Below are 24,751 nucleotides of genomic sequence, written 5' to 3' on the forward strand. Positions count from 1 at the left end.
ATCCTAAACACACATGTGTTGACACTATGTCCAGTGCAAAAAAACTAACTAATCTAATGAGCACATTCTCATAGAACATTTTGAGTGGCCTATATATGAATCTGTCTCTTTAAGGAATATAAGTGCAATCAATATAATTGCACGAATGATCAAATAGCAGTATTTTAGGAACAGATAGTCGGATATAAGATCCCTAGACATTATGTGGATAACAATTTGATCTGGGATAAGAATTATATTTTTAATCAGTAATTTTAGAATTATTCAAGATTTGATCAAGGAATATCGGATTTGAGCCTTGATATGTTAAACCCAGCCTAGCCATTTTTTATTTTTATTTTATTTATTTATCATTATTCATTATTTTTTATATACGTTTCCTATACATCAGCTACACCAGATATATTTGATAATATTGTTCATGAAATTTAATATTTTTACAATATTTTTATAACATTTATTGGAGCCTGAGTTTTCCCTTCTATGACATTATACCACTTTGCATACAATATTTATTTTATTTGCTTGTGCGGATATTAAATACTAATTAGTTGTGATAGTAACAACCTGATTAGATAGCTCTTGGAGTATTTTATTATATGTGTTGAGGTAATATTACATATTTTAATGAGTTTTACAGCACATAAAGTATGTTGGAAAAACATGTCAGAACGCTAGAATAATGTTAAATCACCTATTACTCTGTGAGATTGCCAGTAATATTGTTAATCTAGTAGAGGGCGGCCGATAGTCTGATTTAGGTGTACTACACACTACAGACCGGACTGTATGAATAGCGGGGGTTTGCGCTTACGGGGACACTCCGATTGCGCAGGCGCGAGTCACACAGGATGCGCTTGCGCACTGTGATCTCTCTACTTGAATGGAGGGGAGGTGATTATATAAAAGGAGATTGATGCTTAAAGCGGCCTATCCCATGATTAAGCTACAGATGTAGCGAAACATGTCAAAAAAGGGGGCGTGGCCGAGCGGAGAATAATTACTATACACTAGGTGACAGGAGCAAGCGATCTGTGCGGTTAGCCTAACAGGGGAGACGGAGGATCCGGTGGACAAACGAGCGAGGAGGGGGTGAGAGAATCATCTGACACGCCAGTTGTTACAGGGTCCGCCGTGACCGCATACCCCCCAGGGAGGCTTGTCCAGATCGCTGTGTTGATATTTCAGTGTGCTGATTGCCGTGGAGTTGTGCTGTGCTTTTATATTTTTATACAATGTGAGTGTATCTTTTGAAGTGTCATTTGAAGTGTGTGTCATTAAAAGTTGTTACGTTATCACACTATTGGGAGTTTTCTCATTCTTATATGGAGGAAATCTCTGGATGGAATAAACCTAACCCCTGCTGGTAGCCTGGATACTCCTATGCTTGTTAGCCTCATACGAGAGTGGAGGCAGAGAGAGCTGGTGAGAGACTGTCTATTGGGAGAGGGAGCACGGAACACAGAGGTGTGGTGGAAGGTTCCATTTAATATCAAGAAACACTGAGGATTTGCTGTGGCACAGTTGTTGTGTTTTATTGAACCACTATCACGGACTTTTTTTACACATTTGTGTGTATTCATCATAGACTTTATGCATTAGTCACTTTTATTAATGTATATGGTGTTATTATTTTATTATTTGAAGAAGGAGTCACACATTTAATTTGTTATCATCAACACTTAGTCACTTTAGGTATTGTATTTATTTAATGCATTTATTTGATTTATTTATGCATATATAATTTTTTTTGATTTTTTGATTTTTTTGCACCTGAAATAATGTGCTCATTAGATTAGTTAGTTTTTTTGCACTGGACATAGTGTCAACACATGTGTGTTTAGGATAGCGCCACTATTTTTGATTCTTCACGTGGGTGTGATACACCATTAGCACGTCACAAGATTTGAAAATACATGTTATATGGTTTATATTTACTAAGTGGCAGCTGTAGGTATAGTTTACCAACTGAAGATAGTCATCATCTAGGTTGTTGTTCCGAGGCGCAGTGGTGGTCTACTGGGTATAGGGTGGCTATTATACTTAGAGGTACCGCACATTAATTAAATCTGGAGCATGGCAGTATGGAGACTCTCTGGGAAAAAGCAGCGGTCACAAGGTTTCTCAGGAGGAGCATGGACCGGAGCAGCAAGAATTTTGTCACCCAAAGGAGAAGTGAGACTGGTGCGAACTGTAGCCAGAATACGATCGGGAGGAATCACAGGAACCAGAACCGACTCTTGGAAGTGGAGGAAAATTGTCGTGACAAAGCGTCAGCCCTTACATTCTTAGTACAAGGTAAGAATTAGACAATGTAATTGAAACTTGACAAGAAAAGAGCCCCTTGCGCACTTCTGGGAGAGAGGTGTTTAGCCTCAGACAAGAATGTAAGATTCTTATGGTCAGTAAGAATGAGAACCGGCACAGTGGTACCCTCGAGGAGATGTCTCCTTTCTTTCAGGGCTAAAATGATCGCGAACAGCTCTCTGTCACCAATCTCGTAATTGCACTCCACAGGTGACAATTTCTTGGAAAAGTAGCCACAAGGATGCATAGCGCTCTCAGAGATAGGACATTGAGACAGAAGGGCGCCAACTCCAGTCTCAGAAGCATCAACCTCAAGGATTAAGTGTAATATAGGATCAGGATGTGCCAACACAGGAGCAGAAACAAAGGCAGCCTTGAGACTCTCAAAAGCCTTAATGAACTCCGGAGACCAACTCTGTGGGTTACCGTCCTTTCTGATCATATCAGTCAAGGGCATGACCAGAGACAAGAAGTTACGAATAAACTTCCGATAATAGTTGGCAAAGCCAAGAAAACGCTGCAGAGGACGTAAACCCATGGGTCGGGGCCACTGTAGACCACTGCTAAAAGTTTCTCTGGGTCCATCAATAAACCAGCAGTGGAAATTACATAACCCAGGAATTTATCCTGTTCATGATGGAATTCCCACTTCTCCAATTTACAATAGAGATTGTTCTCTTTTAGTTTCTGAAGCACACGACAGACATCTGTCTGGTGGCTCTCCAGGGACTTGGAAAATATAAGGGTATCGTTGAGGTAAACCACCACACATAACTGCAAAAAATCTTGGAGGACATCGTTAATAAATTCCTGGAAAACTGCTGGGGTGTTACAATGGCCAAAAGGCATTACGAGGTACTCATAATGGCCTGTTCTGGTATTAAACGCAGTTTTCCACTCTGCCCTCCTTAATCCTCATGAGATTGTATGCCCCTCTGAAATCAAGCTTCGTGAAAACCATTGCTCTCTTGAGGCGGTCAAATAACTCCGTAATCAACGGAATCGGATAGGCATTCTTAATCATGAAACGATTGAAACCCCTATAATCAATACAAGGTCTCAGTTCACCATTCTTCTTCTTCACAAAGAAGAAACTAGCACCAGCAGGAGACGAGGATTTGCGGATGAAACCTTGAGAAAGTGTGTCTGCAACATACTCCTCCATGGCCTTATCCCCCAAGACCCGGCCACGTAGGGGGTATGACACCTGGTTGAAGGTCAATTCCACAATAATACGACCGGTGTGGAGGCAAACTACCAGCTTGACCTTCGTCAAAGACATTGCTAAAATCGCAGGACTCCTCCAGCAGGAAGGAGAGTGAAGAGGTGCACAGGACCTTGGCTACCTTCTGGAAGCATGTCTTACTGTATTGTGGCGATCAGGAGAGAACTTTAGCACAGAGTCAATCAAAAGAGGGGTTGTGCCAGCAGAAACTTAGGTGAAGAAACAACTTGGAATTGGATTATCTCACGGTGAAGAGCCCCTACGGCCATAGACAACGGAACAGGCTTATAAGTCACATGGGCAGGCTGTAGAGGTCTCCTGTCAAGAGCCTCAATGGCAAGTGGACCGTCACGCAACTGCAGCAGAATTGGGTGCTTCGATACAAAGGCAGCATCAATGAACAGGCCTGCAGCCCCAGAGTCGATTGGAGCCTGTATCTCGACGGACAACTCAGCCCAAGAGAGGGTAACCGAAGCCAGGGGCTTATCCTTCTGGATAACTGGGGACGAAACAATGCCACTTAAGTTCTGTCCATGACAGAACCTCAAGGTTCGGGCGTTCCCTAGACGGGTAGGACAAGACTTCAAAAAGTGACCTGCCTGGCCACAATAAAGGCACAATCTCTCCCTCCTCCTAAGGGTTCTCTCATCCGCAGAGAGACACGTGAAGCCCAAGTGCATGGGTTCACCTTCCCTGACCGACTCGGTACCAGGAGGCAGGGCCGGTACAAGGGGTGGGCGAGAGGGGCGGGTGCCCTGGGCGGAGTGTGAGAGGGGGCGGATTTCTCCCCCTCCCTCTGCTCGCTGACTGAGCATAAAATGAGAGCCGCTCTGACCGATCTGCTCCTTCCCCCTCATTGGCAGGGAGGAGAGCGACTTCAGGAGGGATTGAACCAGCAGGGGGAGGGGCGGACAAGCCTCCCATTATCTTGGTAACTATGAAGAAACAGACTGATTCTCCTGTCCGTAGGACAGGAGAATCAGTCTGTAAATACTGAGACTGGTGGCTGCAGCTCTGTCCAGCGAACCATCACCTCCCCCCCCTCACTGACGGGAGATCAGGGAGGAATACAGCTCCTCCTCCTCCTCCCACCTCTGCTCCTCCAGTGACTTCCCGCCCCGCCCACACTATCCCCGACGTGCAGATGTATCTGAAGAGAAGGGATGTGTGGGTGGGAAATATGAAAAGCTGCAGAATCATGTGTGCCAAAGATGTCTGATCTTCCAGCCTGGACCTGGGTGTACACAGTGATCACTGAACTGTCCTTATCTCCATCCCCCATCTGCCCCCCCCCCTCATGTTCTTTCAAGATATTTACTAACTTTCACTTTCACTTTCACTTTCAGTTAGACAATAGATGGTACAAATTTCTTTCCAGTAACCACAGATTGCAGGAAAGAAATTTACACGATTCTCCTGTCAGCACAGTCAGTGTTGACAGGGGAATCCCTTCTGCTGAGCAATTGTATTGTCCCCACAAACAGTGATTATCACTAGCAGATCTAGCAACCACTAGTGATAATCATAAGAGAATCCGGCAGGCTGATTGTACCCAATTTGATCGATCAACTTGGTACATTCAGCCTGCCCATTAATGGTTCTAATCTCAGCCAGTTCTCGCTGAAACAGCTGAGATTTAACCACTTGCTTACAGGGCATTTAAACCCCCCTCCTATCCAGACCAATTTTCAGCTTTCAGCGCTGGCGCACTTTGAATGACAATTGCGCGGTCATACAACACTGTACCCAAATTAAATTTTTATCATTTTTTCCCCACAAATAGAGCTTTCGCTGATGAGGCGGCACTGATGGGTGGCAATAATGGGCACTGATCAGTTACACTGATAGGCAGCACTGCTAGGTGGCATTGATAGGTGGCACTTGTGGGCATAGGTAGGTGGCACTCATGGGCATAAGTAAGTGGCAATGGCAGGTGGCACTGATGAGGCATAATAGCCTCTTCCTCTTCGAGACCGATGTCCCTTGCAGATGAGCCGGTGATCAGCTTTTTTTTCTCCTTGCGCTGTCTCTTGGGCTGCCCATACATTGATCACTTTTTTCATTCAACTATTAGGTTGAATGAAAAAAAAGAATGTTCCAATTCACCCATCTACACATTCCAGGTGGAAGGGGGAATCCTCCCACTGTGGACCAGTGGTGGAATCCATTGTGGCGGTATATAGAGCCAGAATTGTGTCAATGTCCCAATATTTATGGACCTGACTGTACATATAATTAAAAGGTGTGAGTGAACTCTATTTCTATCGCATTAAACCTAATTGAATTTGTATTGTTTTAAGTATATCCTTGTTTTGAAATGACATTGATTCTTTCTTAAAAATGGGGGGGGGCGCAGTTTGCCATCTCTGCCCTGGGCACCAAATGGCCTTGTCCCAGCACTGCCAGGAGGCATGAGTAGCCAGCTCAGAGGAAGGAAGGGCTGAGCCCAGCCCTGACAGATACAAGGGTACAGCATTCCTGGAGAGGAAGCGTTATAGACATATGCCCTATACCTGAACTTTGAGTTTTTACTGGGAATACACATTTGTATCGCTCGCAGCAGAACATGTAAACAGGCAAAAAATTTGTTCGAACATGCAAACACCGTTAAAGTCTATGGGACACGAACAAAATCAAAAGTGCTCATTTTAAAGGCTTATATGCAAGTTAATGCCATAAAAGTGTTTGGGGACCCGGGTCCTGCCCCAAGGGACATACAATAAAAAAGCGTCTGTTTTTCCGGGAGCAGTGATTTTAATAATGCTTAAAGTGAAACAATAAAAATGAAATATTCTTTTAAATATCGTGTCTGGGAGGGGGGGGGGGGGGGGGGGTGTCCTTAGTATGCCTATAAAGTAACGCATCTTTTCCATGTTTATAACAGTGCCACAGCAAAATGACATTTCTAAAGGAAAAAATTTCATCCAAAACTGCTCGCGGTTGTAATGTATTGTCGGATCCCGGCAATATAGATAAAAAATACCAAAAATACTAAAAAAAATGGCATGGCTGTCCCCTCCAAAATTCATACCAGGCCCTTCAGGTCTGGTATGGATATTAAGGGGAACCCCGCACCCAAATTTTTTTTAAAATGGGGGTCCCCCAGGCACTATATACTCTAAACAGCAGTATATATACTATATGGCCCGCCCTATATACTCTGCAGAAAATTGGGCCCTAGGTGTTGGTGGTACCAGAACACTGTAAGCCCTCACAGTTACTCTTGTTGGGCGCAGGAACAAGCCCTGCTGGTGTGAAATATTATATCAAAAGTTGTAATTACATGCCCCTGTTAGACAGGGGCAGAAAAATTGGGCCTTGGGTGGTGGTGGTGCCACAACAATGTAACCCCTCAGAGATACTCTTGTTGGGCACAAGAACGGGCCCTGCTGTGAAACATGACTGACAGTTTCTTGTCCTTCTGTGGCACCCCCTCTCTCTAGGCTCACGTTACTCCCTTCCTCAACCTGGGAACCTTCAAATCACTATGCACCCTCCAGCAGCATATAACCGACACTGTGGCTGAATAATTCTGGGGACTCCTCTGTATATAATGGTGGGGCTACGGAAGGAGTGACTGTGGACAAGGAGCCGGTGGAATAGGCCGCTTTGGCAGCTGTATTGAAAGGCAAACTACTGGGTGACAGAGGACAAGGAGGATGAGGACGGCTTTGTTATCCACTCCACCAACTCTTCTGCATGTTGTGGCTCAATAACACGGCCAGCAGCAGCAAAAAAGGACAAGCATGCCCCACGGCCAACTGCAGAGGATGCACCATGTCCACGACCACCACTGTTGACTGTAGACAAAGAGGTTAGTGGCCTATGAGCATCTGCCTCTCCTTGGTGGTCTTCCGGACATGATGTATTTTTTTGTTTTACAACACCACACTACACTGTATTAGATACTGTGTACACCGCCTGAAGTGTATTAAAAAGTGAACAACGGCTTCACACTGTACTGTATACACCACCAGAAGTGTAGTAGGAACTGTACACACTGTATTAGATACTGTGTACACTGCCTGAAGTGTATTAGAATCAGTACACCACGGAATGCACTGTAGATATAGCTACACTGAATGCAGAGCACAGAGTTTATATATATATATATATATATATATATATATATATATATATATATTTATTAATACACTGCCTGATGTCTATTAGAAATTGTACACACTGTATTAGATACTGTGTACACAGCCTGCACTGTATTAGCAACTGTACAATGGATGCACTGTATTATATACTGTGTACACCACCAGAAGTGTATTAGAAACTGTACACACTGCGATCTCGCAGTGCATTATGGGGCGTTCCGCTGTGCTCAAATTTTCCCGAACGCCTCATATGTTCGGTTTGTTTGAGAAAACAAATGAACACCCGATGTTCGAGTCGAACTAACGTTCGACTCGAACCGTGGGCTCATCCCTAGTACTTAGTACAGTTTCTTTCTGAAAAATGTTTTTCTAACAAGTAGCTCAGTGAAATTAAAAGCTATATAATGACAATATGGCTGCTAATTTTAGTCCAATGTAGCACTCTCCTAATTAGGCTGCTAGGTGAATTTAGTTTTTGACTCCTGCTGTAGCCAGAGGAGCAGTGATTGTTTAGTCTTGTCTGTTCAAGGAGTTTTATTGCTTCCCCCTGCCTGTAGAAGAAGTTTCTGGAGTTTAGGAAGGGAGAATTCAAATGACCAACTTGAATACTGAGCAGGGCCTAGCCATTCCCTGGGGAGGTGTGCTCAGTTGGTGGCTGGGATGCTGTTAAATAGTCTGGAGCCCTGAGTAGATTGTTTTTGTTCCCGCTGAGGGGATGGATCGGTGAGCTGAGAGGAAGGGGGCTTCTTGCCCCTGGCGCCCTTGAGACTGGATGCTGAGTTACCTGCAAGAGGCTGCACCTATGGACTGATCTTGTTCAAGGATGCTGTGAGTAGAGCCTCCCCTTTGTGCCAAAGCTACTTCATGGATCTATGCCGTGAACCTATAGACTGTTCCAGTCTAGCCATATCTGTTCTGCAAGCTACTTCATGGTCCCCAGCTTCCAGGTTTTGTTGCCAAAGCTTAAATGAACAAGCTGAGGTTAGAAGCTGATTGGATTCTATGCAGAAGTGAGACTGATTTTTCACTCTCCATCTTTAGTAAATAAACCCCTTCCAGTCTAGCCATATCTGTTCTGTGAGCTACTTGATGGTTCCCAGCCATGAACCTATAGAGTGTCCCAGTCTAGCTACACCTGTTCTGCAAACTATCTTGTGGTTCCCAGCTGTGAGTGAAAAAAAACTGTGTTGTTGCTGCTTAGAGAAAGAGAGACCTGTACTCTGTAGAATTGTGTTCAATCATTTTGGAGAATTCCACACCACCCCAAATTCCCTAGCCAGTTTCTACTAGCAAATAAACTTCAAAAAGACAAAAGCCTAAACTATTCAATGAGCCGGAGTGAATAGACTGTTGCTGTGTGCCTGGCTGCCCCTCTACTGCTGGGGGAAAGAACCTGTTAAATCTAAGAGGCTTCTTCGGGGGTAGCTTTACACCAGTAAACATGTAAATTACCTTAATGGGTCTTCCGTCAGGAGTGAGAACTTCTTCTGAGAGTTCCATCATCTTTAAAGCCATTAATGCAATTGGCTTGGCATGGCTTTTGCTCTTCCGGTGAAGTCCTGCGGCCACACAATACGCATCACCAATGGTTTCCACCTGTTAATAAAAGAAACTATGTAAGTATGATCCAGGCAGGTGTAATGGCACGTCTGATAAAAGCATTTCAACAGCTTGCCAGAAATAATTCTATGTCTGTAACTGATCTCATTGTCAGTCCTAATGCCATAGTAGCCCCTCAACTGCTTCAAGGCCCAAAGGCTGGGGTTCCCATATAACTATCACCCCATTGTCCCATTTCAACAACACTATCAGAGAGCCTTTCATTCCACTATGAAAAGTTTTAAAACTTTCAAAATATATTTATCCTTTTTATAAAACTTTTCGCAGAAAGTTAAACTACTTTAAGAAGGTTTGTGTTCTGCTGAAATAAATCATTGTATTTAATCAAATAAAGTGTAATCTATTTTAAGAACAGATGGTTTCAGGAACAGAAATATTTGGGAACAAGAAGTGGGACCAATATATCAGCAGGTGTAGAAACAAAAGCAATACAAAAGCAGGCACAGAACGTGATTATTTTCTAAATCAATGTTAGATGTGTTTAACTCATCTGCCACACAGAAAGGTATGGTTGTGCCAATGGTTTGCTAGGGCATAGCTGTCAACATAAAAAAAAAAAACATTTACACGGACACTTTGCTGTTAATCCAGAATACATACGTTTGCCCCCCTAATTGAGAACATTCCCGACCCATTTATTTATTTTTATTTTAAATGTCACTGAACTCTGATTTTTAAAAAAATCAATGCAAGTGTATATTCTTAACTCAAAAAATCCTTCTATTGCTCTCAGCCTCCTTCAAATCTCCAAATTACAATTTTTGCTGCTGTGATCAGACTTCCTGAAAAAGGGTGGCTACATACTTTTTCCATGGTCCCACTGTATGTAGGAGCGTCTCTAGGGACTGTGAATTATGGATTATGAGATTTGTAGTGTGTATACAGCAGTGCACATAACCACAACTAAAGTGCAGCGATCATTTGTAAGAAATTGAAGTGAGGGGCAAAAGGAGATGTTTGGAATCTCATGGAGAAAGTTACAAAAGTTCCATTGCTTTTTCTATTATTGATCTTCTTATTGACCCATACTCTTCACACCACTGTTTCTGAGGTCTTCCACTGCTGGTTCTCTCACTGCCCTTCATATAGATCCATACTCTACACACCACAGTCTCTGAGGTCTTCCACTGCTGGTTTTCTCACTGCTCTTGCTTTAGATACCCTACACACCTACACACCTCTATCGATGAGGTATTCCACTGCTGATTATCTTATTGCTCTTCCTATAGCCCCACACTCTACACAAAACTGTCTATGAGGTCTTCCACTGCTGCTTCTCTCATTGCTCTTCCTATAGCTCCATACTCTGTTGGAAGAAACAACAGCAAAGTTGCTTATAAACTGACAATACTGTATGTATTATACCTATCTATCCAGCAGGTGGCACTGCGGTGTTATAATATGTATTCTATGGTAGGGCAATCAGAGGTAGTACCATCGTTATTGTGTTATATGTACTTGTATGCTCCTTGTTCCTGTTCCATGCTGTAAGATATGTTCTGCCATTCTCCATAAAAGTAAAGCCATTTGCTGTATCCAAGAAGCTTCTAGTGCATGATTTAAATACCCTGACAATAGGTTATAGGCCCCAGGCACCCAGAGGCATTGTAGAGGATATTACAAGCCCAGGCACTGGACATAATTCTACAGTGAGTACAGTGAGTACTGTATACAAGCTGCTTAAAGATGGAAAGTGGTTCAGATGTGAAGTTTGCAAAAGCAAAGCTGAACAATACCATTTACCAGCTATGGAAGTTTAAACTGGAAGTGTTTCTCACCAAAGATGACTTGTGGCAAGTGCTGAATACAGACAGATGGAGAGATACAGGACTGGGTTAGGAAGGACAGACAAGCACAAGTGATTATAAGCTTACTAGTGGAAGATGACCAGCTTATCCACATAAGAACAGAGAAAACAGCCAAAGGTATGTGGACCTTATTACAAAAACTGCATGAGCGTTCAAGTCTAAACAGCATGCTCTTTCCACTAAGAAAGTTGTAAAAGATGAGACTAGAAGAAGGCCAGCAAATGTGTGACCACGTGAATGCTATGCTAGAAATCACAGAGCAGATACACGCCATTGGAGAGGAGATCAAAGATAACCATATTGTTGTCCTGCTCCTCTGTAGCCTTCCAGAGGCATATACTGCTTTCAGTAACACTTTAGAAACCAGACCCAAGCAGGACCTGACACTGGAATATTTTAAAGGCAAATTATTGATGAATATGACAGAAGGAAAGAAAACATGTACCATGATCACAAAGCTCTTAAGATGTACAAAGGCACAAAGCACAACAAAGGAAGCAGAGCCTTTTTTTGGTGCAAAAGGACCAGTCACTTAAAAAAGAACTGTTCTATCTGGAAAGCCAAGCAGCGAAAGCTAAAACTTTCCACAAAAGAAAGAGTCAAAGCAATCACAAAGGAAACTGCAGACACATCATGGAGTGACACCTTTAAAGTAACACAAAGCGGCAAGTCATGTGGCTGGTGCAAAGACTCAGGTGCGACAAGCCACATGACTAGCGATGAGACTTTCTTCACAAATGCACAATTCACAATAATAAGTGATTCCTCACAAAAGGAAAGCTGGATGATCACCTATATAGGCTCATCACCACAGACCAGCAAGCCAAAATAGTCTTATGCCGCGTACACACAAGCGGACTTTACGGCAGACTCGGTCCGGCAGACCGGAGTCTGTCGGATAATTCGATCGTGTGTGGGCTTCAGCGGCTGCTGGCTATGTACTTCCTTGTTTTAGTCTGGTCGTACATCTTCAAGTACGAATCCGTCGGACTTTGGTTGATCGTGTGTAGGCAAGTCCGTTCATTCTGAAAGTCCGCCAGACCTAGTCCGTTGAAAAGTCCGCCCGTGTGTACGCGCATAAGGACATACAAAGCAAATGTATCCACTTTTGGCACAGGCGACTGGCACACAGAAGTCCAGAAGCTAAACAGGACATTATAAAGAGAGGCTTATCAGAAGATTTGACAATAGCGCCTTGCAAAGTGCTCATGAAATGCAAGTGCTGCATTGAAGCAAAAGCCACACGTGCTCCCCTTCCACAGGCTTCTCAAAGAAAAACCACCCACCCCCTGCAGCTCATACACAGTGATGTATGCAGTCCAATAAAAACTCCCACGTCAGGTGGGAACAGATACCTACTGATTTTCATTATTGATTATTCCAGGTACACAACCACTTATCTGATGAAACACAAAAATGAAATATCAGAGAAACTTCAAGAGTTTGTTGCCATATCAACCAACAAATTCCAACGTAAACCAGGAATAATACACACTGACAATGGGGGAGAATACATAAGCAAAGAAGTGGCCTCATACCTGAAGAGACAAGGAATAAATAGTACACTAGACAACCGCACCATACACTCCTCAACAAAACAGTGTAGCAGAAAGGAAAAATCCACTCTTTTAAAAATTACCAGGTGCATGTTGTCGGATGCCAAATCCAATTCCCATTTTTGAAGACAACCAGGGATGTATAAAGCTTACGCAATCATAAAGGGTCAATACTAGGACCAAACACATCAACGTCAAGTATCACCTACCGAGGGACAATCAAGAGCAAGGTGTTATTGACATTCAATATTGCCCATCAGACATGACTGCTGATGCACTCACCAAGCCTTTGCTGAAGGAATGTCATTGTTATTTTCAGAAGAAGCTGAATATAATTTGAAAAAGCACATGCTGTTGAGAAGGAGTGTTGGAAGAAACAGCAAAGTTGCTTATAAACTGACAATACTGTATGCATTATACCTATCTATCCAGCAGGTGGCACTGCAGTGTTATAATATGTATTCTATGGTAAGGTAATCGGAGGAAGTACCATCCTCATTGTATTATATGTACTTGTATGCTCCTTGTTCCTGTTCCATGCTGTAAGATATGTCCTGCCATTCTCCATAAAAGTAAAGCCGTTTGCTATATCCAAGAAGCTTCTAGCGCATGATTTCAATACTCTGACAATATACTGTACTACTCTACACACCTCTTTCAATTACTGTAGGTCTTCCACTATTGGTTCTCTCACTGCCCTTCCTGAAGACCCATACCCTATACATCTCTTTCTCTGCAGTCTTCCACTGCTAATGGCACTGGGATCATAACAGGTCTCCTCTCACCAGTGGCTGGATCACTGTACCTGAATCTATCACATGATGAAACAAGTCACTGTTCAGAATCTCACATGTCATAAATTTACAGATATAACTGAATACAATGTGGAAAGTACCGACTGTAAGAACTGCTAATGGCACTGCATTTATTCTGTCACTAACCAGTAAAAGCATTCCCATTTGACCACAGGAGATCAAGCAACATTTTCCCAGGGATTCCTCTAAGAACTCTGCATGTTTTTATGAGATGTACATTTTTTAAAAATCTTCCAAAAACAAGGAAAACAGAGAGACACCAATTTATATATTTATTTTTTTAGCCATTTATGGCTCTTTTGTACATTTAATGAAGTGCTAACCATCTGTTATAAAGAGATTCTAGGTTTCCTAAGGCCTCCATTGGGTGCATTTTATCCATTTATGTCCCTCGAACACTTTTTATTAAGTGTTCAGGACATATTCTAGGCAGTGCCGATCCTGACTTCCCTGGGGCCCAAAATTCTGCTATGGGGCCCTCTACCTGACCCGTGATGCTGTGAGCTATGTAAACCATTTGCCATTGCCACACAGTCACACCTGACACTTCAGTGCTCCCAATACAATCCTTCCTCCTTTAAACAAAACAGTCAAAGAATAAGTACAACAATATAGAACAGAATAAGGTTCAAACAAACAATATTTATTGAATAGAGTCTCCCCCTACATTAGGGTCCCCAGAGAGCCCCCCTTACATCAGGGTCCCTAGAGAGCCTCCTCCTACATTGGGGTCCCCAGAGAGTCTTCCATTACATCAGGATCCCCAGAGAGCCTCCCCTTACATCAGGATCCCCAGAGAGCCTCCCCTTACATCAGGGTCCCCAGAGAGCCTGCCCTTACATCAGGGTCCCTAGAGAGCCTCCTCCTACATTGGGGTCCCCAGAGAGCCTCCTCTTACATCAGGATCCCCAGAGAGCCTCCCCTTACATCAGGATCCCCAGAGAGCCTCCCCTTACATTAGGGTCCTCACAGAGCCTCTCTACTTACATAAAGGTCCCCAGAGAGCCCCTCCTTACATCAGGGTCTCCAGAGAGCCCCCCTTACATCAGGGTCCTCAGAGAGCCCCTCCTTACACCAGGGTTCCCAGAGAGCACCCTCTTACACCAGGGTCCCCAGAGAGCCTCCCCTCTTACATCAGTGTCCCCAGAGGGCCCCCTCTTACATCAGTGTCCCCAGAGGCCCCTGTCCTTACATTAGTGTCCCCAGAGAGCCCCCCCTCTTACATTAGTGTCCCCAGAAGCCCCCCTCTTACATCAGTGTCCCCAGAGGGTCCCTTCCTTACATTGGTGTCCCCAGAAAGCCCCCCCTCTTACATCAGGGTCCCCAAACAGCTGACTACCCCCCTTGCAGAGGTTCCCCTGTACATGGCTGGTGGAGGTGGGAGGCGGCGATCGGCAGCTCTATGGTGTCCACGGGCAGGGGGATCTCCCTGGGGCTAGTAGTTCTATCTCCGAATGTATACAGTGGAGAGGGGAGGTTCCTCTGACCCAGGCATCAGCAAAAGTGTTCAAGCAGAGTGAAAAAGAAACTGATACCTGCCAAGGTCAGAGGCCCCTCCCTCCTCCTCTCCACTGTATACACTGACATTCGAGAGAGTACTACAAGCCCCAGGGAGATCCTGCCGCCCACACAGGCACCATAGAGCTGCCGATCGCCGCCTCCCACCTCCTCCAACCTCCTCCAACCTCTCCCCACTGCACTGTAAACGGCCAGCCAGAGGTGCAGGGGGGGTGCTGGGTCTTGGGGGCCCCCCCACAGCGGTATAACGGAAAGACCCAGTCGCAAATGCGACTGCAGCGACCCCTAAAGTTCTGCCACTGGATGTTGTAAACATTAATTGACGCACTATGACATGAGGGGGAGGCGGGGCCTTGAGTAATTTGCGGGGCCCCACTCAGCTTGCGTAGTGAGCGTGTAGGGCGGATCGGCTCTGATACTAGGGACATCCTGGGCTCCCTAAGCTTCGTTTAGATGCATTTTTGATAATCTCCTGATTTCAGTGCTGCTGTTTCTTTTTATAATGATATTTTATGTTACATGTGTCTGAGATGTACTGCCCCCTGTTCTCTCTTCTGCTCACTTTATTTCATAACTCATACATACACAAAATAAAAATGACATTTTTACATTAAAGATTTTGCATGAACAAAATTACCACAATTATTAATACCAACTGCAAAAATGACCCCTTCACGAATGGGCACATTTGCTAGTCCTGCATAAAAACCTTTTACACAGTTTGCTTCATATTCTTATAAAAACAGCACTCAGGACAGGACACTCCCTGGTCAGAATCCACAGCGGGGTAGTGCAGACGCTGTCTGTTGTAGGCTCAATGACTAAGTTCCATAGTGTGAAACGTGTCTTGTTTCTGTTGTTCTAAATAAAAATGTAACCAAGCTGCAGAAGTGGGGGTAAGTAGCTTTTTTGCTATTTCAGAAAGCATTTTGGTCCATAGCTGTAATTTAGTAGTAGACATAAGGAGGATGTTAACAAGGAGGGTACAGTAGCTAGCCACTTAGTTCTTTAAGGGCTGGTTCACACAAGAATGTGGTGTGGGAAAGGCATGTTCAATGTGCGTTTCCCACACTGAGTTCAAAATGCACTGCCTTTGCGATCTGTTGCGGGTGCCAAAACATTGTTAACTGCACCCCAAATGCTGATCAAAAAATGCAGTGCGTTTGTGGACACCAGATCCTGCAATAACATGTGATATGGTACGGTGTGTTTTTCAAAAGTAGTGCATGCACTACTCTTCATGCGGTCTAGTGCAATTTGCAGCCCATTTAAATTAAATGTGTTTCCAAATCGCACTGCAGGAGAACACACAGGAATCGCACAGGATCGCAGTGAGTCAGCAGTGAATGTTGGCATACAAATGTTGCTAGATTCATCTGTTATTTTAATGATATGCCCATATTTTTTACCAATGCAACTGTTTGTATTTGTACTCCAGATAAAAGTGGTCTCTGCGGCCGATTTACCGGGAGCTCACTTTTATCAGTGAGGGACCCCCCGCTGCGCTCCAGTGCCCGGATCCTTCTCGGTCTGTGGTATGGAGCTGACTGAGGGGAAGGTGGCTCCTGCTCGGCTCCATATCATTGCAGGGCAGAAGCGAAAAAACGTCACTTCCGCCCATAGCTCTTAAAGGGACATTTTTTTTTTTCAAACTACATTTTTTTTTATTGCATTTTAGTGTAAATATGAGATCTGAGATCTTTTTGACCCCAGATATCATATTTAAGAGGTCCTGTCATGCTTTTTTTTCTATTACAAGGGATGTTTACATTTCTTGTAATAGGAATAAAAGCGACACAATTTTTTTTTAAAAGAACAGTGTAAAAATAAAAAATAAAAAGTAAAATAAATAAGAAAAAAAGAAATACATTTTTTTAAACGCGCCCCATCCCGCCGAGCTCGCATGCAGAAGAGAATGCATACGTGAGCTGTATGAAAACGGTGTTCAAACCACACATGTGAGGTATCATCACGATCGTTAGAGTGAGAGCAATAATTATAGACCTCCTCTGTAACTCAAAACATGCAACCTATAGAATTTTTTAAACATCGCCTATGGAGATTTTTAAGGGTAAAAGTTTGTCGCCATTCCACGAGCGGGCGCAATTTTGAAGCATGTTGGGTATGAATTTACTCGGCGTAACATTATCTTTCACAATATAAAAACAAATTGGGCTAACTTTACTGTTGTCTTAGTTTTTAATTCAAAAAAGTGTATTTTTTCCAAAAAAAGTGCGCTTGTAAGACCGCTGCGCAAATACGATGTGACAAAGTATTGCAACGACCGCCATTTTATTGTTTGGGGGTTCTAAGTCATTTTCTAGCAAAAAAACCCTGATTTGAACTTGTAAACACCAAATCTCAAAATGAGGCTCTGTCCTTAAAGTGGAGTTCCAGGCTTTTTTCAGTTTACTAAAAGTCAGCAGCTACAAAAAGTATAGCTGCTGACTTTACTTACCTGTCCCACGGTCCAGCGATGCCTCGCTCCTCTCCCCTGCTCTCCACTGCGCCGTCACTGGAACTGTGGGCAACCGGCCGTGACAGCTTGTGGCTTTACGGCCGGGTGCGCACTGCGCATGCGCGAGTCGTGCTGCTCTCTCCGAGTGGACAGGCAATCATCTGAGACCTGCGACATATCCCAGAAGATTGCCTAGAGGGAGGGGCCGCCTAGAGGGAGAAGAGGCGTCGCCTAGGCGGCCTGAAGGCAGAAGGAGGAAGTGGAACAGGAAGTCCCTCTCTAAAGTAGGTACCCACTCCCCCCCAAAAAAAATGACATGCCAAATGCGGCATGTAAGGGGGCAAGGAGTACATAATTAAGTGGTTAATAGTTATATTATGACATTCAATTTATTTTTGGCGATCCATTTCATTATCTCTTTAATAGGCATGCAATCTTGTTTCTCTGTTCTCCCTGGTGGTATGTGGGCTGGCATCGTTGGGCCATCCCCTTCATCTAGCCTGGGACCTGTGATGCTCACTGATGGCCTCACCCCCCTCCCCGCCCCCTTAATGGTCATTTGGGGGTGCGGATGTGCCGTCACTGCACATCGATGTCATGCGGCATCCTCGTGGCGCTGTCATGCTGGCAGGAGTATTCACCTCACCCCCTTATTTGTTGATATATGTCAGATCATTTAGACATCTATCCTTTAATTTCAGATACATCAAGTGCTTTCTCCTGAAGAGTGGCTCCAAGCCATGAAACGCGTAGAACTAATGTATGCCCTGTTTTTTATATATTTTATATTCCTTATGTGCTCATTATTAATTATGTTTTCTTACCAACCACGATAGGGATCTATGAGGCCATATGCCAGGCAGGCAATATTTCACATTATCTATGTGTGTGTGTATATTTATATATATCAATATTGATGAATTATGAAATTGTAACCCTGTAGTGTTAATTGCTACCCATGTTAGTATCATGTTAACTGTTTTTAAACTACACATTAAGATTATGTTTGTGCCCTCATGTATATGAATTAATAAACATTTTTTTTACTCATCAAGCTATTCTTTTGCAACCACGTGCTTCATATAAAGTCCCTTTTTTGTTCTGTTTTCTTACATTGATAGGGATGGAGGCATATGGCCTTACCAGGCCATGGCTTCAAATAAAGTCCCCCAAAAAAGCCTTCCCTTTTTAGTATTCTCTGAAACTATAGGCAAAATCAAAAATGACATACATGATGCAGTCTGTCAATAGCACTAAAACAGCAGATTTTGTTTTTCTGAATCCCGCAGGTAACATAGTTTATTACCTGTTGATGCTGCCAGTAGATATGTTGTTTTTCCACTTTCTTTTAACCACTTCAATTCCTGGACACTTTAACCCCTTGCTGCCCAGGCCACTTTTCAGCTTTCAGTGCTGTCACACTTTGAATGAAAATTGTACGGTCATGCAACATGTACCCATATACATTTTTTATATTTTTTTCAAACAAATTGAGCTTTCTTCTGGTGGTATTTAATCACCACTGTTTTTTTTTTTTTTTTTGATAAATAAATGAAAAAAGACCAAACATTTTGAAAAAAATGTATTTCTTCGTTTCTGTTAAAACATTTTGCAAATAAATAATCTTCATGAATTTAGGCCAAAATGTATAGTGTTACATTTCTTTGGTGAAAATAACCCAGATCAGTAAATATTTAGTAGAAAAGTTATAGCGTCCACAAACTATGGTGTACACTATATATCTAAAACTTGATCAAGCCTTATGTACTGATGGCCTAATTCTCTTTGGTTAAAATAACCCAAATCAGTATATATGAGGGGAGGCCAATAAGTTCGTACCCTCACCATGATCTAGATGTGCTTGGGATCTGAAATTTTGCAGGTTTTTAGGTGGATAGTAATATGCATGCCAATTTTTGTTTTTGTAGGTCGTGGTGAATTATAGTTAGAGCTAATAGAAAGGGAGTAGGTGTCATGCCGGACAAAGTTGAATACCGAGCCGTGATTAGGTTCTTCAAGGGAAATCTGTCCATATAATGAAGAGATGTGAGCTGTGTATGGAGAGGATTGTCCATCCAGCTGGGTATATCTACATGATCCTGAGACTAAAAAAATGGGTAAAACATAGAAACATGCTTTATCACTCACCCCCATAAAGGCTAAGGTGCATAACATTTTTTACATACGGTCACCAGTGCAGTCAGTACAGCATCATCATATAACCAGTGTGGCTGTGATCATAGACACTGACTAGTGACAGTATGTAAAAAAAAAAAAAATTGTCCAATTTTTTTTTACATACTGTGACCAGAACAATACAGTATTACCATAATAACACTGTACTACTCTGGGGAGGTGATCAGGATTTTTTTTTCACACACTGTAATTGCTTATAACAGTGAATATCAATATAAATAAATTAATTCAGTGTGTATTGTTGTGATTAGCTGTGATTGGCCATCACTGGTACAGATTGGCTTTGATTGTTCCTGTCTGTACCATGTGATCACCCACAGTGATCAACACAATAGTACACATAGCATGGCATGAGACAAAAAATATTTGTGAAGTATACAGTCCGGCTCTCATACTGAAAAGTATGTAGACCCTTGTTATATGGTATGGCAAGGATTGTTTTGAAACTGCTTATTTCATACAAATCTGTTACCTGCACATGACAGTTACTGAAAGTGAACTGGCACTTCATTTTAAGAGATTAATTGTTCAATGCTTTCACCCACGATTCACACAACTTCTACCCAAGATTCACACAACTTTCACCAAAGATTTATTTAGAAAATGTGAAAGTTGTGTAATTCTTAGGTAAAAACAATGATAAACAGTTGACTAAGGCGGGACATACATTATTCTTTTTTTTGTTCAATCAGTGGGTTGAATGGAAAAAAAAAATGACCAGATTCCCCCCACCCACACACTCGATGTGTATGGATGAATAGTTACCAATGAGCTATAGTATTCTGACAGTGGAAAGACTTCCCCTCTGTCAGAATACATTGATCAGTGCTGTCGGCTATAGCAGGTGGCACTGATCGATCAAGAAAAGCCCAACAGGCTGGTTGTACAGAAGTCGGTCAGTAGATTAACTTCTATACAGCCAGCCTGCCCATACATGGATTGAAATTGGGACGGTTCAGCATGGACCGTCCGAATTTAAATTTCGATCCATGTATGGCCTCCTTTAATGTTTCAAGTAAATGTGCTGCCTAACAGCAGATAAAACAATATTCCTGCTATATTCTTTATTATCCAGAAAAGCCTCTTCTGGTCCACCCTGCCTTATTTAGTTTCACTTTGCTAATGGGACCTGACTTACCCTGATTTCATGTCTACGCTCCAATAACAGACATTCCCCTATCCAATAGAAGTGTCCTTGGTGGCCATTGAAATATTCTCATTGGACAGTGGAAGGCCAGTTGGCAGTGTTTAGTTGTGATGTTACTACTTTTACACTAGTGTTCTGTTCAAACCCTATTTTAAAGAAAAAATGGCTTAACAAGTAATTGTTCGCTTGGATTCCTTGTAGGCCATGTGACTGGAAGCATAAATGCCTAATACTTTGTGCTAATAGTTGTACCTTGTCCACCTTTCAAAACGTTGGATAAATTTGATGGATAAACTTGCCACGCTAATAGACAGTATGTCCATATTGAAATGGGTAAATCAAAACATATACAGTAGTCCATATTGTAATGAAAACACAAACTTTGTGAAACAAAAAAAAAAAGAAAACACAACAGTCCCAAAGTGATCAATATGAAAATAATGGTTCAAAAATAGTGACTTTCCATCATCCATTCCAAAACACCAGTGATGTAAAAGAGACTCTTACCAGAGTAAGTGGACTCTTATAAATGAAAGAGTCACATACGCTTATATTAAATGGTAAATACTGTAGATTCATCTGGTGACTATCCACAGGCTGCAGATCAACATGGTTCCTCATACTCTTATCTCATTAGACCCGAGAGAACATCCCATGGGAACATAGAAAGAGAGCCAGGACAACCACATAGCGTAAAACTCTTTTAAAATCTATTTATTGTAAATACTAACCACTCACATGGATAAAAAGATGAAGCGCTTATCATGTAGAAAATCCAGTCCCAGGATACAATTCAAACACTTCCTCACTGAAAAGAGCATGGCAACGTCACAAGCGATGGCTCCGGCCTACGCGTTACATAGTTACATATATAGTAGGTGAGGTTGAAAAAAGACACAGGTCCATCAAGTCCAACCTATGTGTGTGATTATATGTCAGTATTACATTGTATATCCCTGTATGTTGCGGTCGTTCAGGTGCTTATCTAATAGTTTCTTGAAACTATCAATGCCCCCCCGCTGAGACCACTGCCTGTGGAAGGGAATTCCACATCCGTGCCGCTTTTACAGTAGAGAACCCTCTACGTAGTTTAAGGTTAAACCTCTTTTCTTCTAATTTTAATGAGTGGCCACAAGTCTTGTTAAACTCCCTTCTGCGAAAAAGTCCCTATTGTGGGGTTACCAGTATGGTATTTGTATATTGAAATCATATCCCCTCTCAAGCGTCTCTTCTCCAGAGAGAATAAGTTCAGTGCATAACTAATATCCTCCAGACCCTTTATTAGCTTTGTTGCCTTTCTTTGTACTCGCTCTACTTCCAGTACATCCTTCCTGAGGACTGGTGCCCAGAACTGGACAGCATACTCTAGGTGCTGCCAGACCAGAGTCTTGTAGAGCGGGAGAATTATCGTTTTATTTCTGGAGTTGATCCCCTTTTTAATGCATGCCAATATTCTGTTTGCCTGATGATAACACTTCCCATTCTTGCTGCTAATCCAAATTCTCCCCTTCCTCCCTCAGGTTAGGGGGCCTATAGCATACTCCCAGTATTATTTTCCCCTTAGCTTCATCCCTTTGGAGCTCTACCCATAAGGATTCTACCTGCTCCCTAGCTCCCTTAGTGATGTCATCTCTCACATTCAAGTACATTATTCTTGATATATAGGCATTTCATCAGAATTGACGTCATCGGGGGCACAAAAACCATCACCAATCGCCACGCACTTATATATATATATATATATATATATATATATATATATATATATATATATATATATATATATATATATATAAGAACATAGGGAAACATCACCACTGGGTATACACAAAAACGTGTATACCCATCTTTAGTGAGCCAGGGAAAGTGTATTTGCCAATAATAATAACAAAAAAGACTCCACAAAAAAGCCTTTGAGGAATGAGCTACTTGGTTTCTAAGATTTGTTCATCTATGAGCAAGAACATGCAGAATAGGATATTAAGAAAATGTATTTATTACAGGTACTTATATAGTCATGGAGCTTACAATCTAAGGTCCCTAACTCACATTAATGCGTTAACTAGGCCCAATTTAGAAAGGAGCCAGTTAACCTACCAGCATGTCTTGGGAATATGGGAGGAAGCTGTCCCTACCTTTTTCCATAGCCCTGTATATTGTGTTGGCTAAAATGCCCATCTAAAAGTTTTTTGAAATTATCACCACTCCCCGCTGAAACTACAAGTTGTGAAAGGGAGTTCCTTACTGCTCTAATAGTAAATAACCTTTTAAGCAGTTTAAGGTTTAACTGCTTCTCTTTCCACTTCATTGAGTTTCTACGTGTCTTGTTAAGCAAGCTGAGACTGAATAATTTTCTATCTATGCTATGAATCGGCATTTAGATATTTGTAGATTGAGATCATATCCGCACTTAAGTGTCTCTTCTCTAGAGAGAATACGTTTAATGGTTGTAGTCGTTCCACAAAACTGAGATACCCCAGTCCCCTTATCAGCTTTGTTGCCCTTCTCTGGACTCTCTTTAGTTCCAGCACATCCTTCCTAAGGACTGGTGACCAGAACTAGATGGCATATACAAGATGTGCCCGAACCAGAGTTTTGTAAAGTATTAGAATTATAGCTTTATCTCTTGAGTAAATACCCTTTTTACTGCATGCTAATAGTCTGCTTGCCTTGGCATTGCATGCTATTGTTGAGCCTGTGAGCTACTAGGACCCCCAGATCCTTCTCCATCCTTGATTCCTCCAGAGTTTCTCCCCCTAGCAAGTAAGTAGTAAAACTCATTTGCCACATAGTTGCCCACCTCCCTATTTCATCAAGATCTTACTGTAAACTTGCTATATCATGTTGTGAGGTCATTACCTTGCTTAGCTTTGTATCAGCAAACACTGAATTTGAACTATTTATACCCATCTCTATATCATTTACAGTATGAATAGGTTAAAAAGAATTGGTCCCAGGACAGAACCCTGGGGCACCCTGCTCACAACTCAAGACCATTCTGAATATTTATCACCACCTTCTAGATGCGCTCATGTAACCAGTTCTCTATCCAAGTACATCCGCTGTCACCAATGCCAATTGACCTCAATTTCTAAATTAAGCATTTAAGGGGTACTGCATATAGCCATACCATCAAGGAACATAAATAAGATTTCTGCACACCCGTGGGACACCATTTTTCACAACCGGACCACACTATGGAAGACCTCAGTGTCTTAGTTCTTAAAGGGGATTTCAAAACTATTCAGGATAGGAAAACTTTTGAACTAAGAATGATAATTCTATTTGACACAAAAGATAATGGCCTAAATTTAGATACAGGTTTTCTTATTCATTATCCAACAGTTTTACGACCCTTTCTGTGCCTGCCCCCACCCCTTCCTATAACTCTCCTTCATTCTTTTCTCAATAACTATGCTACTTTTATTGCCATTGCCATGTACATTTGTTTGCATGTGTTTGTTTTTCCTGTTTTTTTCTTTTTTTTTCTTTCCCTCAGAGATTGTTTTTTTTAACAGTCTGCTGAGACCTTTGTGAATCAGTTGAATTAGTATTGCTTGGACCTTGAAGAAGGGGACATACCCCGAAAGCTTTTCCTGAAAAATTGTATGTTAGTGCAAATAAAAAAAGTATCACAGACAGTACTCAATTGTTTCTGTTGCAAGTACACTAATACGACTACAATCACCTTAAGCAATGGGTACTGTATCAAATGCTTTGGTGAAATCCAGATACACCACGCCCATAGGCCTTCTCCCATCTAAAGGACAGCTCATTTCTTCATAAAATGCTAATAGGTTGGTTTGGCAAAAACAACACTTCATAAATCCATACTGGTTACTACTAATGCTAACATTTTAATCAACAAATTCTTTAATATAGTCCCTTATAATATCCTTCAATAGTTTACAAACTCTTGATGTTAGACTGACCGATCTGTAGTCTCCAGGTATATATCTTAGCCCTTTTTTGAATATTGGTACCCTGTTAGCTTT

At 42.2% G+C, this 24,751-nt stretch overlaps 1 protein-coding gene across 1 annotated transcript in view; it reads right to left on the reverse strand.

The window, feature by feature from the left end:
• Positions 1-24,751, reverse strand: part of GUCY1A2 (guanylate cyclase 1 soluble subunit alpha 2) — a 379,388-nt gene that overhangs the window by 68,239 nt on the left and 286,398 nt on the right. Inside the window, exon 6 of the mRNA XM_073613127.1 lies at positions 9,091-9,234. Within this exon, the coding sequence (XP_073469228.1) occupies positions 9,091-9,234 (144 nt within the window). The remainder of the gene's footprint in view (positions 1-9,090; positions 9,235-24,751) is intronic.

Source organism: Aquarana catesbeiana, linkage group LG02 (assembly GCF_042186555.1).
Source record: "Aquarana catesbeiana isolate 2022-GZ linkage group LG02, ASM4218655v1, whole genome shotgun sequence".
In the NCBI taxonomy this organism is placed as follows: Eukaryota; Metazoa; Chordata; class Amphibia; order Anura; family Ranidae; genus Aquarana; species Aquarana catesbeiana.